This window comes from the organism of the source record quoted next, unplaced genomic scaffold, assembly GCF_019419815.1.
Source record: "Pyrus x bretschneideri cultivar Hongxiangsu unplaced genomic scaffold, Pyrus_bretschneideri_v1 Contig74, whole genome shotgun sequence".
NCBI lineage: Eukaryota > Viridiplantae > Streptophyta > Magnoliopsida > Rosales > Rosaceae > Pyrus > Pyrus x bretschneideri.
Window position 1 is genome coordinate 1,439,891 of NW_025999814.1, and position 24,716 is coordinate 1,464,606.

General features: G+C 38.7%; 4 protein-coding genes across 5 annotated transcripts; all 4 read right to left on the minus strand.

Annotated features, from left to right (window-relative positions):
• Positions 1–819: 819 nt before the first annotated feature.
• LOC103961483 (mannosyl-oligosaccharide glucosidase GCS1-like) lies at positions 820–8,513 on the minus strand. The gene is given in 23 exon segments (XM_048574763.1): positions 820–1,341; positions 1,439–1,478; positions 1,481–1,501; positions 1,585–1,694; positions 1,812–1,903; positions 1,996–2,145; positions 2,278–2,334; positions 2,503–2,553; positions 2,628–2,777; positions 2,978–3,045; positions 3,376–3,501; positions 3,787–3,860; positions 3,956–4,063; positions 4,239–4,360; positions 4,784–4,891; positions 5,389–5,471; positions 5,849–5,945; positions 6,062–6,130; positions 6,241–6,327; positions 6,940–7,114; positions 7,414–7,665; positions 7,976–8,049; positions 8,134–8,513. Coding segments are annotated over 23 exon segments (2,568 nt in total). The 5' UTR covers positions 8,446–8,513; the 3' UTR covers positions 820–1,199.
• Positions 8,514–8,972: 459 nt separating this feature from the next.
• On the minus strand, positions 8,973–12,609 carry LOC103961481 (mannosyl-oligosaccharide glucosidase GCS1). Its single transcript, XM_009374034.3, has 9 exons — positions 12,171–12,609; positions 11,988–12,073; positions 11,542–11,793; positions 11,269–11,443; positions 10,753–10,839; positions 10,570–10,638; positions 10,336–10,432; positions 9,896–9,978; positions 8,973–9,554 (listed from the first exon to the last, which is right to left on the minus strand). Exons 1-9 carry the CDS (start codon positions 12,495–12,497, stop codon positions 9,207–9,209), a joined length of 1,524 nt encoding a protein of 507 aa, XP_009372309.2. The 5' UTR covers positions 12,498–12,609; the 3' UTR covers positions 8,973–9,206.
• A 1,503-nt stretch (positions 12,610–14,112) lies between these two features.
• Positions 14,113–15,496, minus strand: LOC103961480. The gene is made up of 3 exons (XM_048574675.1): positions 15,110–15,496; positions 14,946–14,996; positions 14,113–14,843 (listed from the first exon to the last, which is right to left on the minus strand). Exons 1-3 carry the CDS (start codon positions 15,417–15,419, stop codon positions 14,518–14,520), a joined length of 687 nt encoding a protein of 228 aa, XP_048430632.1. The 5' UTR covers positions 15,420–15,496; the 3' UTR covers positions 14,113–14,517.
• A 471-nt stretch (positions 15,497–15,967) lies between these two features.
• On the minus strand, positions 15,968–23,915 carry LOC103961484 (pre-mRNA-splicing factor ATP-dependent RNA helicase DEAH7). 2 transcript variants are annotated; one of them, XM_009374036.3, is made up of 18 exons: positions 23,737–23,915; positions 23,415–23,472; positions 23,180–23,318; positions 22,793–23,014; positions 22,618–22,694; positions 21,754–22,039; positions 21,156–21,320; positions 20,888–21,033; positions 20,693–20,784; positions 20,179–20,290; positions 19,505–19,682; positions 19,144–19,373; positions 18,881–19,057; positions 18,591–18,662; positions 18,290–18,466; positions 18,107–18,168; positions 17,850–18,002; positions 15,968–17,764 (listed from the first exon to the last, which is right to left on the minus strand). In XM_009374036.3, the coding sequence occupies exons 2-18, from the start codon at positions 23,418–23,420 to the stop codon at positions 16,165–16,167; spliced, it is 3,894 nt and encodes a 1,297-aa protein (XP_009372311.2). In that variant the 5' UTR covers positions 23,421–23,472; positions 23,737–23,915; the 3' UTR covers positions 15,968–16,164. The 2 variants fall into 2 exon arrangements, with proteins under 2 accessions (XP_009372311.2, XP_048430631.1); XM_048574674.1 differs by having other exon boundaries at positions 23,733–23,915.
• Positions 23,916–24,716: the final 801 nt, after the last annotated feature.

A 24,716-nucleotide genomic window follows, 5' to 3' on the forward strand; every position in this document is an offset into this window, starting at 1 on the left:
TCGATGCATGTGACGGTGACGAGGGTGACGGGTTTGATGACTGCGATGTTCATAGCGATGAGGGAGATGGGGCTAGCTCTATTCGAATGAATAGCAATGGAGGGAATAAAAAACAACGTGGTAAGGGAAAGATCGGAGGCAAAAAGGATACAGAGAGGAGAACTTACATGCAACGACAAAGCAACGGAGGAAAGCGATCGACCGAATCATATCGCCGGCCCCATGGGCAGTCATCCAATGGCTCCTCCATTATCAGGGAGGATGGTGCCTTGGTGTCCTTGTTACCAACAGCAACAGCGACACATGACTGGCGATGGAGTACGAACGACGCGAGGCACATCGGGGTTATTACGTGTACTCGCCGTCGCCGGTGATGATCTATCAACACAGAGCAGCAAATATGAATGATATGTTGCCACCAACTTACGGTCCTTACATGCACGCATGGCCGCATCATCCGCCCATGAACAAGGGATAACCAACGTCAATCGGTCAACTAAATTTCTTATTATCTCGATTCTCAATCGTGTTATTGTTTTTTGTTTTCTGTTTGAGTTGTTAGGTTGTTTGTTATTTTCCGTTACAAATTTAACAGATTTTTTCTTCTTATAATTATGTTATCAAGTTATTAATTGACTTAAGACTCATTTGAAAGTGCTTTTAAAATGATTAAAAGTACTTCCTGTGAAAATATAGTGAATCTTGAAAAAGCACTTGAAGTTCTTCCTAAAAAAAATTACGTAATTGGTGCTTTTTGCAGGAAGAACTTCACGTGTTTATGGAACCCAAAGACATTTTTTTCCGAAAAAGCTTTTTCAGTCATTTTAAAACAACCATTAATATTCAGCAATAAGTAAATTACATTCGTTGGTCTCTCGTCACGCTACAAATATATCAATGTTAGTGTTTGACAGTTTGAGACTGCCGCTGAAAAATCTGAACCGGCTAAAAGTGTTTTCTGACAACCAAAATCGCTTCTGAGGCTCTCCTGTATCAGTACTAGTAATAACACTACGATTCAAGGAACGAAAGGGAAGTTAGACTGAAGACCCGATCGCTATCGGTATACTATTCTCTTCGGGCTAGATTACACCACATTTTGCTCTTTCTGGCATTTTCGACGTTGCGCTATAAAAGGAGCCTTGCCCCTTGTACATTTCAGAATCCAACTATCAATTTTTGTTCTTACGCTGTGCGCTCTAGCTAGAGTAAGCTTCCGCCATGATTAACAACACGAGAGATGTCCAGCCGTTGAATACGCGTGCGCCTTTTCCCTTGCCGTTCCTCTGATCATATTGTTCCCAGAAGAACCTGGTTTTGTGATAATTTTTCACCACGTTTCTGCAACAGTGGAAACGCGTTTAAATCCAGTGAATATAGCAGGTTAAGCACAAAAAATAAATAGGGCATTACATGGGTAGAAAATGTCTCACAATACCTAATCAAATTGCCTCTCAAGTCATCATAGATAGTTCTCGCTTTTCTCTGTACGGTCCATCCACTGCAACGATTCAAACAATAAGACGGTTATACATGAAGAAACAAAACTTTGTTCTACATTAGGGGAGGCGTTAAGCTGCGTACCTCGAGAGTAATGATAGAGCGACGAAAGAATCATGTAATTCATGTTCATCCATATTGGACCCCTCCAGTAAGGCGCATCATGCTCTGTGTTGTATTTCATGTACAAGGAACTGTCAAATAAAAGATTAAAGATTTAGTGCTCCCGAATTAACATGGTCTTCAGAAGTCCGAGAAAATTAACTCAACCAAGAGACGAATATGGTTAACATATCTGCATACTTGATCACCTTGTTTTGGCAAGAGAGCGGAGTCCAAAATCTGTCCATAAGATACTCCGATTCGATATAATGTCTAGCTGTTTTTCCAATATCTTTGAATCCTATGATCAAACATGAAAGAGCGGTCTGAATGGTAACATGACAATAATACTAGATAATTGGTAAAATATTCTACCAGATGAAGAAAACTTACAGCCGGTATAATCCTTCCAATGAAGGGGAAAAGACTAACAGGGCCAATGTGAGGAACCAGTCTCAGCTTGGGGCTTTCCAATACCTCCCGTACAAGCTCTCGAGTTGCATAATTGTGTCCTGTCATCGTTTCTTTCCAAACTAAACGAACCTAGTACGATCAAACGAATGCCCAATTTTAGCATGAACTATTGTAACCAAAAAGCAAAAAGGCTATCCAATAGTAGACATTCACAACCAAGAAGAAAAAAGGAATTATATTTACTACATGCAAGTAGCATACCTTTTCTGTATGATTTCCGAAATCAAGATATGTTCCATATGCATCGTCATAGTGCATCTGTTCAGCATCAGGAGCATATAAGATATAACTATAAATACAATGAACTGAAAGTCTAAAAAAGTAATTCACCATGAAGATGTGGTTGTCGGACATGATAATCTCCACACAAATGTGTCATGGTGAAAATGCCACAATAAACTATAGACACAATAATGACAAACTAACCTGATTCAGTACTTCAAAATCCGAGAGTAACTTAACTGTAGCACCATATTCCTGCATAATTTTTTCTATGTTAAGTATTTGATAAATCCAAGTAGTCTCCAGATGCATTTGTTTCCCTTACATACCTTTGCAGACTTATTTTCCTTCTCAAACAGTTCTGCAATGGAATGCAAGCAATCTGCTGCAAGTAGCATCCAGCATCTAAGATCTACGTGACGCTCATCCTCACTAGGATGGGAAGCACGTGGATAATCATCCAATCCAGAAGTCAGCGTCTGAAGATGCCATAATACAATCTCGGTTCATTAGCAGTGTCTTTAAACAGGAAGTTTTACTTAATTTGATCCAAACCTGAGCAGCTGAGGTATATGATGACAAAAATAATACCACACTCTTGTAAAGTTAAAACAAAAGCAGAGACTGTTTTTTGTTTAAAATCGAGTTTTTAACAGAGTCCGAAATTCCAAAACAGAACCTTCGGGTTGAGTTCCCTATTTGTTATGTTGTCTCTCCCATGCCAATAGTAGCTGCCCACTTCCTTCCCTGTGTTCATCGAATCATACTCCAAATAAATAAAAGATTTCAAAAGTCAAAAACGAAAGTTGACTTTAGCAAGTTTGTAACACAAACACGTGGCCACAGCCACACACTCCACCACACGCATACAAGCACAAGCACAAATGTGCATGCATATACACATTTCAGACTCATGGTGTTTGATTCCATTTCCCAGAATTGTGACTTATCAAATATGTGCCCTTGAGTAAACATATCACTCAGTAAAACAACAGACCAACACATGCAGAATGGCCCTTGTCCTCCTATAAAGAAAAACCCGTGGCAGAGACTTAAGATTGACAAACCCTTATATACCTGACTGGGTAGTGTTGAACCATTGAAACCATGCTTCTAGACGAACAAAAGCCCGTTCTACGAATGAAGATATCGCATCACTTTCAGCAGCAGTAAACTTGTTTTTCTTTAAGCCGTGAACTAGGTCTGGAAGAAGCAAACTTTCAGACCACATCATAAATAATCTATACATCGAACCACCTAAATCTTCAAGTAAACAATTTACATTTTGAGGGATATGGAAAGAAACTAGGAAGTCAAAAGTTCAAACATATGTCTCACGACATAATGTTTCTAGAACAACTAAAGTTACTTTTGGGGGTGTGGATAACAAAATAGTCTTTCCTTAGCATAATATTACACAAAACTATATTTCCAATTTTGCATGGACAGAAAGGTTTAATAGAAGGAAAAGAAAAAAAATTCAGTTACCACGCAACGCCAAAAGCAGAGCTGGTGGATTTCCATTTGTTGGAAGCTGAGTAACAAAATCACTTGGGACTTTACTGCAGGTACACCAGAAAAAGCTTAAATTCTACTTCCACTGACAAAATCTAAGCTGACATATACACATATTTGGACAAGGTCACAAGAATCTTACCTTAGAGCTTCAACACCTAAAATTTGCTCACGTGGAATCCATCCATCAATATTCATCAGATCTAACCAGTGTCCTATGATGTCCAAGGAAATATGTGTATCCCAACGCCTGCTCAACATTAAGGATACATATATGAAAAAGTATCCATTTTCGAGGAAGTAGGCAGATAGTACACTGTCATAAGGTACTTAACTTCATATTTTTATAATTTTTCAGGAAATTACAAGGCGGCAGCTTAACTGAGTAAATTGGAGTAACATGCATATTGAAAAACACAACTCACCAGATCAAAAGTTGATGAAAACCTTCATCCCACAAAAATCCCCTTGGAAAAAAGGGTCGACTTGGAACAGCTGTGTAAAGCTCAGCAGGCCAATATAAGATAGAATTATCATGACTTCCCGGCTGCAAGAGGAAACGGCCAACTGTATGATTTTGTCAGATGTCCACAATGATGTGATTACCAGGCATAATAAATAATTTGGTCACTTTCAATTAACTATTCTGTCAGAAAATAGTTATTGTGATGAAAACCCCCTGATATCATATTCTAAAAATGTTGTGAACATCATGGTTTTTCATTGCAGCACTAGCTCATATTTGGAAGCAAAAGAGGTGGATTTCACTAACACTAAGTTAAGCAGGAACCATTAGCATGTGTGATCATGCAATTAGTCATATGATGCTTTTTTTCCTAAATTATGGAAATAAAGAGGGAAACTGGAAAATGAAGTATTTTTCTTTAAGAAACAAAATTGTGAAAACAGAGGAAAAGTAAAAAGTTTTAATAGGAAGACCAATAGCACATAGAGTTAACCAATAACTTACTAACATATCCCCAGAGACGGCAATTTTTGACTGGCCAAAGAAGTAGCCAATGCCACCCAACAAGTTTGCTATAGCGGCCTTACCAGCAACAATAGATTCAGAATCAAGCTGAAAGCATAGTAACAACGAGTTTAGAAGTCTTTTGTTGTACAATTATATTTAAGTACATTATGTGAAAATTCAATTCTCATGATGCACATAACTATCTCAGTTTTGTTAAATTTTTTAACGTCAGTGTTTGTAACTGCATATGTAGAACACCAGCCTCAACTGTCCTACTGAAATGCAAGACATGCCCACTAATGCCATAAGGTTTTGCCTTGTGTGGCCAAAAGACAGTAAAGACTCCCAAACTCCTATAGATACAATATAAAATTGAAAATGGCGGACAAGCTCATCAGATTAAGCTACCAGGATGGACTGGCTTATTCTTTTTCACCATGTCATCCAAAATCACAAGTATATCAATAAACAATACTCAATGTTTCATGTAATTGTGTGATTACATATTAATATTTCACTTTCAACATGACATTCAAATAGCAGACACAGTTCAATAGTTTGTAACAACATACACTGTCCTAGGAAACTGATTTCCAAAGTACCTTGTCAACCAGATTAAAGCTCTTCTCAAATTTTGTGTCAAATTCTCTTTGTTTCTCCTTCAGTTGATTGGTCAGTGAGGTACCTTGATTATAGAGTAACTAACTAAAAGTTAAGGGCAATAAACATTAACTTGGAAGTCAATCATGAAATCATGAAATGCACACACAGATATTAAAGAATAGCAGAAAGCAAGATACTAATTTCTGGTTCTTGACAAAGCCCAAATTTGAAGGAATAGCATTAAGACTTGGACGAATAACATTGGGATCAACATTTGAGTTCATGACTGTGAAACATCAATTATTCAGTCCTCATGACCCCTTAATGGAAGCCTGACACAGAGCTCGATTTATTTAATGATTCTCACATTTTCAAGTCTCTTAGATGCTTTCGTGTACTCAGTGGAACCCTCCTGTGCTTCTATCATTGTTACTTATCATGATTATATGGAAGACGAACCTGTAAGGCTGCTGACACGTTCTTCTACTCTTGAACTTTCCAAACGAGTTCCAGATATGAATGCAACATCTGTCCTGAAAGGAGCCCTAGCAGAAATCTGCATAACAATGAGAAACCACAGGACAAGGTAGATGAGAAAGAAAAATCAAGAGTGAAAAATAATGATCAATGATTAGTTAGACTAAAAAAGTAGTACTCTTTACCACCATGTACCTGAAAAACTAGAATATTTGGAGAGTCAACAGATGTATCAGGTAGCTGCAGTCGACCAAACTTCCTTACCTAGAAACATGGAAGCGAATCCAGGCATTCAAGGCAAGAATTGTAGATATTAAAAAGCTGATTTTTATTTCTGGATATATAATAAAATTTGTCATGAAACTCTGATATACTTGTAGTCCAAGATTCTCCTGAACAAGATCTGATAAGTTGTGAATATGAGGCGTCTTAAAACCAGCATAATGAACTTCCAAATCGTCCTGAAAAGAAACACAGAGAAGTAATGGATCAGTATTGGAGCCTTCAACAATATACAGCAATTGAAAAATGAGTAACAACGCAGATTAGGTGGAACCAGTGATGGACAAGCCATGACTTTGGGGTGTCTGTGACCTAATGATGGGGGTAAGTTAGGATGGGGTGGGCTGGGTGGGTTTGTTGAGTAAGTTATTAGAGGGTTTTCCATTTTTTCCCCTCATGTTCTAAAGATTTTCCTACTTAGTCCAATTTGTTCCTAATTTTCACGTTGGCTCTAGTCTAGCACATGTGAAGCTATCATTGCTCTGTCCCAAGCCGGAACTAACATTGATTTTTCCAAGAGACATGAGGTGGAATTTTATCATAAATACTCCAGCTATAAGAAAGGATATGAATTTTTATCCACAAATTTATCCAGATTATTAATTATTTTTAGCTATTAACACGAATACCACAAAGAGCATGATACCCTGGCAGCATTCAATGGATCCTATCTTAATGAGGTAGACCAAGAATACGTTCATGGAAATATATTTCCTCATCATAATTCATATGACTTTGTCCTTCAAAATAAAAGATATACTTTTTTTATCCGAGTCTCTTCATAACATTACCAGTGATTTTAAATGTAGCTGCCAACTTCCAATGTCCATCCGTGAACCAGATGCAAGGAGAGGGTTCTCATGAATGTCCAAGGTATCTCCACCTAAATTTAGAGTATTTCCATCTTCATCGGCCAAATAGAAAAAGAGATGTGCACTTCTTGAAGCTTCCTCATTCCCTCTAGATCTGGAAGCATAATGAAAAGAGTCAATAGAAGATTCATGTATAAAGAATGCCTGGCCAATTCCATCTATTGTTAGAAATAAAAATGCCACAACCGTGCCCCCACCTGGGAAGGATCCCAACGCCCAACAGAGAAATTAAAAAAAAAAAAAAAAGCCCTCTACGCATTTTTCTTCATTACATCAGCATACTGGTAAGTATTATCCTCACACCGTCCAATCAATCATAAAGTCACCTCACTTATGCCTATACCCTGTCCATTTAATAAAGCAAACATTCCAGAATTAAGCCAGGCTATTTACTTGTGGTTCTGCACATCAATTTGAACTGCCCAATCTCCGCCATAGCCACTGTCTTCACCCTTGGATTTCAAGAAACTTGTTCCCAAGTTCATGTCCTGGTCAACAATGACTTGATGTCCAAAACTGCGCCCATCATGTTGTGCCCAACCATATTTACTCAGATCATCAGAATCTTGGCAAACATGCCGAATGAAATGCCTCCCATCCTTTATACCAATCCACATTAACCCGGCTATCAAAGACCGGGGAGTCCTGCAAGGTGCAACAGCTATAATTACCACCACATCATTCGCAAAGTCTAAAATACATAAAAGAAAAAGCAATGCATCCGTCAACATAGTGAAACGCGATAAAGTGCAAGATCGTGGACATCAAGAAACAAATGTTGATCAACAATTTGATCAAGTGCCTAGTTTTAGTGACAAGAGTAACAAACTTACTCCAAAACATAAATTTATGCTCAAAATTCCCGACACAACCTACGATATCAACTAAATGAACATGAATTCTAAACAAACAATTCAAGAAAAGAAATTTAAGATCGGCAATGCAAAAGGCATACCTAGCCCGGATTCCGAGATAGACGTTCGGGCGATATGTTCCCCAATACAAGCTTTCCTTGTGCTCACCTTGAAACTGCCACAACCGGTAAAATGCACAATCAACTCACAGAATTCACACATTACATAGTCTGATAGTCAACGAAGAAAAATCGAATACCTGAGGGAGGTCCATGAGCTTTGGAGCCGGGAAGGGCGTGACGACCCTCGGCGTCTGAGCTTGTTCGGCATGGTTCATGAGGTTGATGATAAAATACAAGACGGCGAAGAAGATGATCGCGCTGAGCCCTAGCAGGACTTTGAGATCGAGGTTGAAAATTCCGATTGAAGTTTGATTTCTACCTCTGCCTCTGCCTCTGCTACCTCTCTGCGGCCGAAGATTGGGAGTTGGGCGGAGAGGAACAGCGTCTCCGTCAATGCCGTCTCTGGAGGAGCTGACTCTGCTCCGGTAGCTTCTTCCAGTTCCGGCCATTTTAGACTTTCACTATCCGTTATCTGTTTCAACTTTCAAGTCTCGACTGACTCAGAGAGTAAGTGTGAAAAATTGTGGGGTGTTGTAAACCGAAATTAATGGGCCCAACTTCTTGGCCCACTAATTTGGGGCCGAAACTCCAAGGGACTTTGAAAACTCGGCCCAAATGTGAATGTTAAAAATACGAAGGTGGCAAAACCCTTTTGGGCGAGGAAGATCGGGATGGCTTGGAAGGTCAAGCTGATGTCGTAGGATTGGAGGAGTGTGCCCCAATTTTTTTTATTTCTGATCTGTTTTTTTCACGTACAAAATTTGACTGTCATATCAATAAAAATATAAGTAATATATTTGCTACATCATCATTTAACATTCAAACTAATGTTTTGACTAACGGATATATAAAATTGAAATAAAATATTAAGAGGTGTATGAGATTGAAATGTTTTGAAGATGTTTATAAGGTTGCAATTGACTACAAACCTGAAAGGATAAAATGTAATCGATGAACCATATGTTGATACTTATCGTGCAAGAAAAGCTTAGAATTTCTGGATTCTCTCGTTACAACTATTCACACACTTCGTCCTCACCCACAAACCCCATACTAAAATAACTTATACCATACAGATTGAACTTAGAAGTAGCAAAAGAAATTCAAACAAGCGAAGATTTCAATCTGAACGAGTTTATGCTCGAAAAGCATAGCTGCATTTCCTTTCTTCGTGCCTCGTCCTGCTTATAGGCTTTTGGAAAAGCCCATCTCATCTATCGGAACCAAAGCTTGATATGTTATAACCCATCAGGGTCAAGTTCTTTACCATGTGGTTGTATTTTGTGGACCAGTACGCAGCTGCTGAGGCAGTCTTCTTCATCACGCTCTGGACTTTAGGGTAGTGGTCCATCCACAACTTTGAAGATTGGTTTAAGAGATGCTGTTTATATTCGGTAGCTGCAGAATGAATAACCGTGCGTGTGTCCCCAGTTTGAGCATCCTTTGCTAATCTTTGGGTCTGTTCCCATTTTTTCTGGATAAAACTGCGAGCTTGGCTCATAACCTGCTTAGCCAAACTGGGAGGAGCATGCTGATCGAACTTGGTGACTTGATCTACCTGTGTTAATAAATAAAAACATCACTTAGTTCTACAGCTTTTGAATACTATGAAAAAATCCAACGAGATAGAGATCTATCAAGAACCCCAATGGATAATTTTGACAGGCTATTCGTAATGATTATATAGCATTTCTAATCCCACTTTGTAGTCTATTTCTTCCTCAATCCTTCGAAATTTTAAAGTCCCTCGCACAAACATAGCTTACGTTTTCACCATGTTATCCAAAATATCAAAATGATTATAGAACAGTAATTCTGTAACTACTGTAGATATTCCCACTTTCAGTGAAAATACATTCGACCAGGTGCATTATACTACGAAGATGATTTCTGAAATACCTTGTTAGACAGATTAAAGCTCTTGTCAAATTTTGTGTTGAATTCTCTTTGTTTTGCCATCAGTTGACTGGTCAGTGAGGTACCTACATATTACAGAGAAAGGAAAAATAAGTTAAGGAGGCCATGGATGATGTCCCAATTGGGAGTCACTTCCATGAAATCGGGTAAATCAAACACAAGAAAAGCAGAAAGTAGGATTGCAATTTGTGGTACTCGAAAAAACCCAAAATTGATGGTAAGGTTATCAATGATTTCTGATTGTGAATCAGCGGTTTCTGATTCAGTCCTAAAGATCCCTTACGGAAAGAGTATAAATTCTTTAATTTTTTTGAAATAATTTTCTCTTTCACATTTATGAATGTCTCTTGTACAGTTTCATAAACTCATTGGAATCCCTGTGCGCTTCTATCACCGTTATCACGATCAAATGGAAGAGGAACCTGTGAGGCCGCTGACACGTTGTTCTACTCTTAAACTTTCCAAATCAGTTCCGGATATGTATGCAAAATCAGTCTTGAAGGGTATCCTTGCGGAAATCTGCATAAGAAATGGGAAACCAAAGAAGGAGGTAGATGGGAAAGTACAATTGATAGATTTCACTAATGATCTATGAAAACTAAGATGTTTCCCCAAATAACCATTACTCTACAGGCTTTACCACCATGATTACATACCTGAAAAATTAGAATATTAGGAGAATCATCAGATACGTCAGGTAGCTGCACTCGACCAAACTTCCTTAGCTAGAAACATGGCAGTGAAACTCCAAGTGGTCAAGGTAGGTAATACCATAAATATTTACGCTGACAGTTCTTCCTAGATATATAACAAAATAATGGCATGAAAATGTCACATACCTGTGGTCCAATATATTCCTGGACAAGATCAGATAAATTGTGAATACGAGGCATCTTAAGACCTAAATAATGAACTTCCAAATCATCCTGGAGAGAAAACACAGAGGAAGTATGCCACATATCAGTACTGAAGGCCTTAACAACACACATCAACTTAAAAATGATCAAGGACATGGAGCATGGAACTGACGGTGAAATTGGGCATAGAGATGATAGATACAAGGTGAAATTTTTTTCATAAACACTGGACAGTGAGAGAGAGCATTTGGTTTTGTCCAGAAAACTGACGAATTGGTCAGATTATTCATTAGTGTTAGCTATAACCTTAAAGTAATTAGTACAGAGACCATGGTACTCTATGGGAGTTCACTTTTATGTCATGGAGGTAGACCAAGTGTACTTGGTGGTTCATGGAAACAGATATTTTCCTAGTTTCCACCGTTATATGACATTTTCAATAAATAAATAAAAAAAAAACATTTGAACACTACAATGACGATTCCTTCCTAACATTACCAATGATTTTAAATGTAGCTGCCAACTTCCAACATCTGTACGTAAACCAGATGCAAGGAAATAATTCTTATGAACGCCCAATGTATCTCCACCTAAAGCTAGAGCATTTCCATCTTCATCAGCCAAATAAAAAAAAAGATCCGCATTTGTCCGAAATTCCTCGTTCCCCTTAGGCCTGTGATTGACGCATGATGGAAAGTGTCAATATAAGACTCACGAATAGTGAGTGACTAAAGCAAATGTTACCGAACAAAGTAACTTGTGGCTGTTTACTTTTGGCTTCGCACATCAACTCGAACTGCCCAATCTCCTCCATAGCCGCTGTCTTCCCCCTTAGATTGGAAGAAACTTGTGGCCAAGTTCATGTCGTGGTCAACAATGACTTGATGTCCCAAGTTTTGGTCTTTACGATGTTTCCAACTATATATGCTCAGCTCATCAGAATCTTGGCAAACATGGCGCAACAAATATTGCCCGTCCTTCATACCAATCCACATTAATCCGGCAATCAAAGATCGACGAGTCCTGCAAGGGACAACAGTTTATAATGACCACCACCACCAGCACCACCACCATACAGTCATTTGCCACCCACAAAGTCAAAATTAACAGAGCAGCCTAGTTCTATTGCTTGGAGTAACACAATTACTTCCGACTTAAACTTATATGCTCAAATTCGCTGCTGAAATACGCAACGAATCGCAGCCACAAGGACAAACCTGGCACGGATTCCGAGATAAACGCGAGGGCGATACGTTCCCCAATACAAGCTCTCCTTGGTATTCTCCTCATCACCTTCAAAAAACTGCCACACCACCCCAAAATGCAATCTCAGTCTCAATTCCTGACCTCTCAATAAACACACGCAACCATCAAAAACAAAAATTCGAATCGCACAATACCTGAGGGTGAGGGGTTTCCATGAGCTTTGAGGAAGCAGTGAAGGGCGTAAGAACCCTAGGACCTGGAAAACGGTTTAAGAGGTCGAGGATCAAAAGCATGGCGACGAAGAAGGCGAACACGCCAAGCCCTAGCGTGCGTTTGAGACCGACGGAGTTGGAAGTTCCGACTGAGGTGTGGTGGTTTCTGGTTCTGGAATCTCTGCACGGTGGCATCAATTTGGGAGGCTGTGTCTGACGGAGATCAACGCCGTCCAAGTCATCGTCGTCCTTGGCATGATCTCTGTGGGATTTGGCTCTGCTTCGAGCAATTCTTTCACTTCCTGACATTTTACTTTGCTTGACTCAAAGACTGAAAAGTCTGATTGCATAAGCGTAAGAATCCAGTGTCAGTATGATTAAGTCGGAGTACGTATCTGGGAAACCAATGCTCAAATACCATGGGAATTTGAAAAGGTTACGCTCCAATTTTTACGCACCGCCACTAAGCCACGTGTCCTGTTATATCATAATTTGATTTGAGTAAGTGTTATTGGCACTCCAAAAATTTCATTCTACACTCTTTACAAGTGTATTTTTCTTTCCTAATATGGAAAATTTGGAATGTAAAATGAGATTTTTGAAGTGCTAATAACAATTCCTTTTTATTTTATTATTATGATCTTCTTAAGCTAATTGGGCCAGGTCTTCTTTGGCATTGGTGTTCTTTTAAAAAATATTGTTTCTAATGTGATAGAATAATAAACTGTTGTAGCATAAAGTTGTTGAGTATTTATTAAAATTTTACTGTAAAGTGCTTCAAAAAAAATAAAAAATAAAAAACCAGTGTGTGAGTGCTTGGTAAATTTTTATATAAATTGATATGAATATGTTGAATGACTAAGAAGGATTGGTATTTAATGTGATAAATAATTGTCAAAGACAATAATGTAGGAGCAAAGATTGTAATCTTAGAAAATGTGGGGTATACTTGCCTTTGAAAATTTCATTAAATGGACACTGATTCCTGTGCTTTAAAAAAAAATTTAGAAGCATGGTAGACCTTGCTTCTGCTTTTCTACCATCATTGACAGCAGATTTTTTAAAAATCACATTTTTTTTTTTTTAAGCACCACAATTTCAAACCAACCCACTAAAATATCAACATATGTGGAAATATCGATGCGCAAATTTTATGAAAATATCGACGGAAATTATGGTCAAGTCTCTTTAACAATGTTGTTTCACTTCACATCATATTATTGCTAGTCTATTGTGAGACTTATCTCACTTCTCCATCTCTTAGTGCATATAATGTCGTTTGTTAAAAAAAAAAAAAACAGTGATGATTCGCGCTTATTTTTATTGATTACACATCACATAATTTGTAAATTTGTTTTCAAAATTGTTCTACCTAACATTACTCTCGTCTAGATTGAGAAGCCGCACCATACCCTTGTGTGGTTTATACTTATTTGACTTATATTGGTTTAATCCGCTCACATGTACGTTGATATACGCCGAACTATTACGTATCTAAAGGCATAATGCTCGAGACACCATGTTTTGGTTACTGCCAGCTCACATGACTTGGACTAGATCACATCACATCACATCACATCTCACTTTCTTTTCATGAATCCAAAACCGGAGATGTTCTACCTGATCCCAAACACGTCGTACCCCTCAGCCACATGCTGAATGAGACACTCTCACACCATTTTAGATCGATGACACTCAAAATTTCCACTAAAATTGAGGGCTTCTTTATGCAGTACAAGATTCCTGAAACATGTTCTCAACACATACCTATCAACTTACCAAACACCAAGATATATATTCATAGAATTCTGCAAAGTTACCATTCATCCAACCAGTGGCGAAGCTAGGATTTTTTCTAGAGGAGGGACAAAATTTCAAAGGATAAATGGTCCCAAGAAAATGTAGACAATCAAATCATTTTAGATAGTAGATAATATTAATGTCGTTCTTAATTTATCAATACAAACAAGTTACAATTGTTAACGGCGAAAGTTTATGTCATGAAAACATCGCTTAATAGACTCATTATTAATAAAAGCAAAAACATCTATCTCAATATAAACAACTAATATGCTATCACACAATCATCGCAGCCTCGCAACAGAGCCGCAACAAAGTAGCAGCAGTAAGCAGAGGGGCAGAATCTCGCTTCTAGGCTTGATTTCCGTCTCTCCTAGGCTTTATTTCTGGCGAGGGGAGGGACGACCGCCCCTCCCTGTCCCTCTATAGCTTCGCCTGTACATCCACCAACAACAACAACAACAACAATAAGGTATTTTCCCACTATTCAAATAGTAATTGGACATTCTTGAATCTTTGGAAGCAGAACTCATTGGCATCGGTAGCGTCTCTTCCTCTCACTACAGCTTAGGCTCCGCACCAGTTTAGGCAGACAGCAATATTGTGCAAACTGTGTAACTTTTCTTGTCCTGCTGGGATTCAAATTCGTTTTCGGAATTGTCACACTTCTGAAAACTATGTCCGCTACAGACTCATACGATAGACTTTTATTTGCTGAATTTTGTGGCAGGTCGAAAATGGAAGGTTCGTCTTCTGATCCATCGCTGTCGCTCTCATGGAACAATTCAATCAGCTGCTTATTCGCATCAGTTTTTATTTCATGGATCGGAGTGTTGCTTGCAGATGGGGTAAGATCTGCATAAAATAAAATAAAATAACCAAACGTCGAACTCGACATTACATTTTCTGAGGTGACAGTAAAAATATTGATGAAATTTACTTGATCTTAGTTCTTACCACCATTGACACTGAAGAAATCTTCACGATCAGATTCTAACTCTTTCCCACCTACAAAGTAACAAGTATATACTCAAAACAGTAAAATTCGATAAAATCAAAGTTTTCGGGCTACAAGTACATGATAGCCATGAATTTAGCAGGACAAGTTAGTATAGAAATACTTGGTTCTTGAAAACTGCTCGCATGGGAGATCGCGGTACCAATGGAGTTTTCTCGAACAGGGCGTTCAATCAGGATGCATTCTGTCCGGGAATCGCTTGAACATTTGAGATTTGAAGCAGAGTCTTGGGTCTTATGAACTGGAACACAATTTCCCATCTCTTCAAGAAGATGTGGAGGGTTTGTTACATGGTTGGTTTTGTACATTAAGGCAGTGATACAAGGTTTGTTTGGCTCAACTAGAATCTGGTGAACAAGTTTATTGGTCTTGAAAGCTAAGCATTGGCTTATGCAGTCGTTGGGTCCAACCATGTAAAATCGTTAGCATTTGAGCAACGGTCACTTTCCAATCAATGAAAGCTTTTGTTTACTTGTAGGGCATCGATTGTGGGAGGTGCTAGGTAGTGCTTTCCTAAAGTTTGAGTTGCTTGTGTAGGGAGCTTTCATGCCACGTTAATTGCACGTCCAAGACACACACAAACGGATTCCTTGCATTCGAATCCCACACGGGCTTATTTTGGATGAATCCGAGCGCCAAGGCATCTTACTTTTCACTTTTACTCAAAGTCTAATAACAATAAATTGGTCGTATATTTCACGTGTAGTTATGTTTTTCTTTACTTTTCACTTTTTCTATAGTGATCAAAATTGGGTCAGTTATTGCAAATGACAGAATGATATTCTTGCAGAGTGTCATATAGCGAGAGAAATATGTCTTCTCACTGAACTTTTTTCGCTAAAAGACCACTTTGTTGTAGGGAGTGATGGCCATTATTTGCAGTTTATATCACAGATTGTCATTGCTGTGTACATGAACCTGATTATTTCGGTTTCCAGGATCTTGGAATAGGATATACAACTTAGAAAAGAAAGTTTTCAAGTCGTATTATAAATCTCGAGTGGATTGGAGCGTAACACATTGTTCGCGGGTCTTATGGATTGTTCCGAATCCAGGGTGGTTACAGCACAAATCGGTTTAGTGGTTTGTGTTTAAAGGTTGACGATCGACCACAAAACTAGGGCAGAATCAAGTAACAGTACTATAAACAATTGGCATTTACAAGCCAAGTTTCTTTGGCCTCAAATATGTAGAAGATCCCTTGTGCAAACCTGGCATCGAGACTTGCTGCTGCTGCTTTGATCTCTTTTCCCTCTCCTTCCGCTTGCTTTCTTTCTCTTCCTCCGCTTGAGTCTTCCTCAGGTTCTCCATTTCCTCCTCCATCGCTGTTTTCTCCTCCTTTTGTCTCTTCTTATGCTCCAGCATCGATGTATCTGAATCCTTCACAGAAAAGAACATGGGCCCCAACTCGGCCAACCACTGCGGCTCCACCGCCGTGGCACACTGCATGTACTCCTTTGCCGTCAAAATCAGTTCATGATAAACCACATAATCTGGAGTGCACCCCATACCGTAAAGAGCACTGCTCGGATGTAAATGGCATGGCATCCCGGTCCTGCAGTTCACATACTCGCCAACTCCCTTCAATCTTGCAGAATTGTGGAAGTACGAGGAGCATATGGCTTTTCTCACAAGATCAGTATCGGGCCAACAGGATGTTAAAGGAATTTTTAGCGTCTTCAGGATCTCCAGCAGTTGGGACCTCACCTCTCTAGCCTTTCGTAAGCCTTTAACATGCAAAAAATGATCTCCACACCAGTCCCCCCGATACTGATGTTGTTTCCACTGCTGGTAGACATTATACAGCGTCAAGTGGTCAGATTCCGGAACAGAGAACTTCTCCCTTGCAGCATCGCTCTCCTCTGCCCTATCTTTAGGCCTAAAAAACACTGATGGCACCGAAAGCATAGACACAATTGTCAGAACCTCATCCAAGCATCCAAGCTGGTCACCCATCAATAACATCTTAGCAAGCGGGGGGTCCAATGGGAACTCCACCATTTTCCAGCCTAGTTCAGTTAAGCCTCCGACATTGTTCAGGGCACCTAAGACCCACAATTGGTACATAGAGTTGAGAATATTGTCCTGGGGAGGTGGGTCCATGAAATCAAAGTCTAACAAGTTCTCGACCTTAAGACTCTTGAGCAACAACACCACATTACCAAGGTTAGTCCTCTGAATCTCTGGCACAGGACTAGGCAGTAATTCATTTAGATATGCATTCTCTGTGTACAGCCGATAACATGTCCCAGGCCCAGTTCTACCAGCACGCCCAGCACGCTGGTCAGCAGCTGCACGACTAACAGGAAACACTTGAAGAGCATCCATACCCATTCGAGGATTATATACCTTCATCTTACCATAGCCTGTATCGATCACGTAATATATTCCATCCACAGTCAAAGAAGTCTCAGCAATGTTGGTTGCTACAATGCATTTACGTGCCCCATCCTCAGCTTTTTGGAATATCTTGGCTTGCAAATCAGCAGGCAACTGTGAATATATAGGGAGTATCAAGAGTTTTGGAACTGCTTTTTTGGAGGACGAGATAAGTTGTTCCATCCGCTCGGCAAGCGCATAACAAGCTGCCTCAATCTCATCTTGGCCTGTCATGAAGATGAGGATATCACCTGGAGGGCTCGTGATGTGAATTGTCATGGCCTGCTTCACTGCACCTTCAACATAATCTTCACATGGGGTTTTGCTGAACAAGACATTTACAGGAAACGTTCTCCCAGGAATGTGAAAAATCGGTACACTGCAACAAAATAAATAGTCATATTAAGCAAGCAGAGCAAGTTGATGCGAACACCATGACAATGGTACAACTTAACTAAAATTACCTCCCAAAGAAATTTGAAAATTTCTGAGCATTTAGAGTTGCAGATGTCACAATGAGCTTAAAATCACGACGTTGGGCCACCACTTTTTTCAAAATTCCAAACAGCACATCTGTGTTTAGTGACCTTTCATGGGCTTCGTCCATGACAACTACACTGCAAAAGCAAAAACCTTGGCAGTAAATAATTTTGTGCTGAAGGTAAATTACCAGTTAAATTCAGAGATAAAGAGCTTTTCCAAAATTTGGAAATTTTCATACCGGTATTTGTCAAGATCAGAATCTCTGAGCGTTTCACGCAGAAGTACTCCATCAGTCATGTACTGCAAAAGATTAAAAAGGCAAGATTTAATATAATGATGTAAAGGTTATGACCATAGGTAAGCTGTACTTCTCTATAAAATATGGGCAAATATTGGTTTAAAAAGCAGACAAAAAAATGACCTTTATTATGGTATTTGGCCCAGTCACATCCTCAAAACGAATAGCATAGCCAACTTTATCACCAAGCTCAGTCTCCATCTCTTCACTTACTCTTTTTGCAACACTCATGGCTGCTACACGCCTTGGTTGGGTGCAACCCACTATACCATTTACTGTGTATCCATCTTCATAAAGATACTGTCAACAAAATCAACATAATGAATGCCAGGTAATGGAGTACACCGTTCATATGCATCCACTCTCATAAATCCAAAAAATGAGAGAGAATTTGATGATACGATATTTATAAAAGCAAACTTACCTGTGTCAATTGAGTTGTCTTTCCAGAACCAGTTTCTCCAACAACAACAATAACCTGATTTTCTCGAATTACCTATCCAATGGATATTAAATCAGGGTTAGAATATAATGTTTAAATATACGGCCTAACCTAGTGGAAGAGAGAGATCAGTAAACAAAACATCAGCATCACAGGTCACTGAAACTAATTAATAATGACAGTTCGAATTCTCAATGGAAGTGAGAGATCTGCTAGATATTATTTCTTTCCAAACCAAACAAAGCATTAGACACAAACAGATAACATTATACCTGCAATAACTCATCTCGCACAGAAAATATGGGCAAATATTGTCGTTGCTGTGAGAGTGTTTTTGACAATGCAAAATCACTCACAGCCTCCCCGCTCTTCATATGTTGTGCGAACTTCGCATCTTCTTTGAAATCAATTTCACCATCTTCACCTACTGCAGCAGTATCTGCATCAATCTAGCATTAAAAAAATGAAATGCTTAGTCCCAAACCTTAATAGTGCAAAGCAAAAATCAGAACTTCCTCTCATAAGTTCAATATACCTGCTCCGCCGTTTTTTCAACACCAAGGATATCACCCAGTTTGGAACCTGCAAGCTCCCAGAAACGTTGACGTGATTTGTTCTGACTTTGCTTCTCATGAATTTCCCTAACCAGAGTAGATCCTTTGCGTGAAATTATGGCCATATCCGATGTCGGATCCTTTATAGGCATTATGGGCTCTGCTTGTTTGGTAAAAACAACCCTGCCGTCCAGGAAGGGAGGCTTTGTATCTGGGATAACATCATAACAGTAGTAGATATTATAGCAAACAGAGATTTCCATCTTCTATTCATAAACAGAAAAGCAAATAGTTCATCAATAATGTGATATGGCTAGTCATGCGCTTATGCTATTTTCTTACCATGGACAAGAAGAATGACTCTCCGTTCTTCTTCATCATCAAACTCAGTCTGCACCTCGGTACCTCTAACAGCACCAGATCTTAAAAGTTGACGATCCTCCCACTGAGCATTATCAGCAGTGAGTTGAGACAACTTTTTGCTCTGAGCAAGAGACATCTTAGTTCCATCTTTTCGGACCTGAAAAGAAAAACAAGACATATAGTGACCATGACAGAAATACAAGCATAGCCAGTACACCTCGGCCAATATACAATCTGACTTAACATAATAAATGAATAAATTTGGCCACTAAACAAGTTAGACTGAGATAACAAATCAGACAGGTAACAATCAGAGAGATGACTGAAAATTTATTTAAGTACAACTGATGTGAGTATTCAATATTCATCATATTTACAAATGTTACTAAATAAATGTTAGAGCATCAATGATTGGTTCTTTTCTATGACTTTGCATCACTCTCGAGTTCACATTCTCAACCAATAGGATATTCACTTACTAGCCTCCTCCATCTTAGGAAGCCATCACAATTAGAAGAATAAAGAAGAAACTTCCAGTCCTTTAGTCCACTCTCTTTTTAAATAAAAAGCACTGTGTAATACTCATTCATCAACAAAAATACGGTTCAGATAAAACTCTGCAAATTAAAGGAAAAAAAAAACAATGAACATACCAGCCTTTTTGCCAACTCTGCTTCCTTCTTTTGAAATGAAGCATCGTTTGCATAAAACAAGGACGAGTCATCAGTCGTATCAAACATTGTGTTTCCTTCTTCTCTATCATACCTGTATAACAAGTTTATATGAGTCAAATGAAGTTCAAAACTAAGCTGCCCTACTAAATCATAACATGAGGTCCACAAGGGATATACCGTGCAACAACAAAACATTATGTGGGTAGCTACCACTTAAAAGCTGACATGAAATGCAGGGTTGTTCTAATGATAACGCTATTAAGATGTTTTACCGTTTAACAAAACAATTGTGAAAATTTGTACAAATGATAAGCAAAATTTAGCAGAGCCAAGGCAAAATAATATTGACATATTGGTGCTCTACAGGGGATCTCTTTTCCCAGGAAACGACAATCACATTTGATCATCCCCTAAACTTGCTTTTGAGGACATGATTTAAGGTTCATTGAGTTAAAAAAAAAAAAAAAAAAAAAACTTAACAGAATTAACTTACCATGCACGATCAGAATTGTATTCCATCTCTTGACGCATGCTTTCAGTAATCTCGTATGTGTGCTCTTCGGCCAAATTATCTTCTTCCCCATCCTGCAAACAGGACTATCATGAATCATTGACACAGAAAAAAGAGGCAAAAAACCTAATTCAAAAATCTACAAAAATTAACCACAAATTCACAAAGAAAACATACCTTGAATGATTGTGAACTTTCTGAAGAAAAAGTAAGTTGATGGGACCTCGCACCATATTTCGAACTTGAAGATTTGACTGAGTATCCAGAAGCACGTATTGGAGCTGGAGAGGGAGAGACATGATCCCAAGGAGAAGCAGCAGAACCTGTTGTAATTCTAACCTGGTTAAATCTAAAAATGAAGATAAAATGAAACCATCTCTATCATAAAGGAAAAATAAATCCAAATTTGTTCTTCTCCAATAAGGTTGATGTTTAAAGATCATACCAGGTGTATGGCCACCTAACCATGGGGATACTAGTCGTGCATCAGGTGAGGCACCAAGCAGCATAGGTGCCGGTGATGGTTGATGTCGCCCACTGGTATTAGAGTAGTTATCACGTCGTGGTGACTCCTCCCATTCCCATCTCCCATCATCCCAGTCAGATCTGCCTGCAACATTTGCAAATATGGCATTAGAGACAGCAATATCCGTGTAGTTACACAACTTAAGCTATATCTTATTATATAAGCTACCTCTCACATGTACCTGTGACAAATAATTAAATAAAAGAAGCATATGAGAACTCATTATTCTACAGTTTCCAATAAGTATAAGGAACCCAATTGTAAGCTCAAAGTATAGGTTCCTTGAAAAGAAAACCTAAATAAAAGTTTCCGTACATACACTATTAACAAATAAAAATGTTGAAAGTGTAAATTCTGCAATTGTGGCCTCAAAGGGCTTTCTTATAATTTGGATATGCTATTTTGGGGTTAATCTATTAGGAATAGGGTTGCATAGTTATGGTCATTTCCGTGTCTGTCCTCCTTTATTAAAAGAATCAAATAATTTAACAGAAGAAAAGAAGAAGACAGTGCATACCAGGTGTCCTCTTTGAATCTTCATATCTACTACGCTTTCTTCCATATTCTCCACTATATTCTTGTTCGTATCGGCTACCTTCCCTTCGACGATAATAATCATTACCATTACTACTATATCTTTGTCTTTCACTCCTACTACCATCCTGATACTCTCTTCTCTCACTACCACGGTCATCCCTGTCGTATCTACTCTTGTAATCTCTTCTCTCATTTCCACGATCATCCCTGTCATACTTAGGGGTCCGAGACCTGACGCTGTGGGAACTTCCACTAGGAGACGAATCCTTCAGTTAAGATGCACAGTAAGAAGCATGGCAGAATTTATTTAAGAAAAGCATACACAACAGAGGAAATAGCATGTCACAAGTGCGAAATTCTAACATAAACCTCCCAAGAAAACAACAGAGGGGAGCAGAAGATAGATAACTTATATAATCAAATTGACCAATCAAAAGCACTTTGAGTTCTCATTTACAATTTTCCTCCTCCATATCATTCATATGAGCAGAGTTAAATATAAGATGCTCTTGCCTCCTACATATCTCTCCTTCACAACATAAGAAGAAAAAAAATGCCTTAGGTCAATTCAGCTTTTTTTAATGCCACTCTCATGAGATTCTTCATTTTCTTAAATCTATCACTGTAGTGCTAGTACTGGCCATGTAATCATGGTTCTTACCATATAGAGAATCACAAGTCAGCTTCTAAGTACTAAATAAACAATTTGGTAATGTCTTTAGACCCTAAAGGCCAAATTTCTGGATGAGCAATTTCTTGAACAAATATAATATCACTTGTGATCTAATTTCTAAACAATGACATTAAAACAGAAAGACAAATAGACCGCTAGAAGTAAGCTTACATCTCCACGCCGATGTTCCCTAGAGTGGCGATTCTCGTGCATATCATCAAGTTTTCCTTCTTCTGTTACAGTACTTTCTGCAACACAAGGATTACAAAGTGCCTTTTTAAGTAAAGAAATGTATACTTAGAGAAAGGCAGATGGGACGGAGTAAGATACTATAAGAAAAGTGTACCTGTCCGTGGTGTCTCACTCCCAGATATTTCCCGATATCGCCTCCTAGAGTGACTTCGTATAGCAGTGGGTTCATCGGTACCTTTTTCATCCGAAATTACAGACTCTGATTTTTCGTCTTCTTCCATTGATGAGACAACATTAGCACCTCTTTCTCTTGGGGTCTTGAATCCACCGTTGACCTTAGAACCTTCCCGTTTGGCAATAGCTAGGACATCTAACCCTGTTCCATCATAAATCAAAATTAGAAGGAAGGCCCCTAACAATACTACCACTTGCATTGGAGGGAGGCAGGGCACTGATTCCACAAAATTTCATAAACATAACAAAACACATGAACAAGGATAGAAACTCGAAAGTACGGAACAAGTTAAAGACGAGATCTTACCCAGGAGAGATTTCCTCTCTGGAGGTCTAAAAACAACTCTATCCTTCCCAGGTACAAATAATCCCCCATCGCTATTCGCCTCAGGTTCCAACGTCGCCGTTGTCTTGTCCAGGTCAATAGGTTCAGTGTGACCTCGTTTCTACACATTAACATCACAAAAATTAGGGAATAAAAATGTTAGTAAATACAAAAATGACTCTACTTTCTAGCTAAATCCCACGAATCGGATACTAACCTCCATGATAATCAGCCGAACAAACACTAAAATCGAACCCGCCGAGCAATGAGGGCACCTGCAAATACAGCAACAGTGAAATCAGAAACAAATTTCAAGTCGTAAGGCACATAAAAACAAGATTTTGCAATTTCAAATCCCCGGAAAATTTTAATACCAATGGCGAATGATTCCAGAATGCGAACTGAACTGAATTCGAACAAAACCCTAGAAATTTCTAGCTTCGAATTCGGACGCCGTGAATCGAGTCGTTCCCCAATTGAAGTTTTGGAGAGGGGAGAGAGAGAGAGAGAGAGAGAGAGAGAGAGAGGGACGTACGTACCTGTGGAAGAAGAGGCCTGCGAGAGTAGTGTTCCGTCGGAGTTTTTGGAGGGGTTTCAATCTGTAGTTTTAAAGAAGAAGACAACTGGCGGCGACTCCACCGACTTTCGTTTCAGGTTCTACTCGTCCCGGAACTCCCTACGGTTTTTTTTTTTTTTTTTTTTACGTGCGAGACAAAACGGGTGCCTATTTTTCGTTTATTTTTTATTTTTAAATTTATTTTTCATATTTTTCGAGATGTGGGTTTCCGGGTTTGGTTTGGTTTTAGTTTGTGAGAAGGATCCAATCTCCAGTCCGAAGTTTAAACACATGGGCCTCCAAAATGATTTGGACTTTTTGTGACTTTTTAATTTGTCAAGGGATTTTCTGTGACGTACAATTGGATCCTGATTTTCAAATACTTTTTTTCGTAATTTAAATGATTTGTCAAAAAGTATAACTTTCGTCCACGATATACGTCCATGTGAGATGGATAAACTAGTGAATTGAAACATACTACTTAGTAGATCAGATACAAATTACTTAATTTTGACAAGCAACGGTTTTAACTTGAACATAAGAAATTAAGGTTGATATTTCTATGCATAAGAAATTAAGGTTAATGTTTCTATGTAAATGGTGGTTATAAAGACTGGAGTTTGATCGAAATATTTGCCAACTGAGCTAAATGTGGCTTTTTTCTCCACCGGTAATGTATATAGTGGACTTACTAGTGCCTTCCAACAATCTCAAGATCGCCACTAAGAAGAGAAAGGCTCCCCACAAAAATGATTGTGTCGAAGAAACACGGTAAACTACATATTTGATATGTGTCTTCCGATAAACATATAACTGATGCTTCTTGCAGGAAGTAATTCAAGTGTTTTTATAACTCAAATATATTTCCTCTAAAAGCGCTTTTCGTTATTTGTAAAGCATTTCCATACGAGTTTTTATTGTTTCGTACACTTTGCAATAAGAAAGGGTGCCGTGAATGATTTC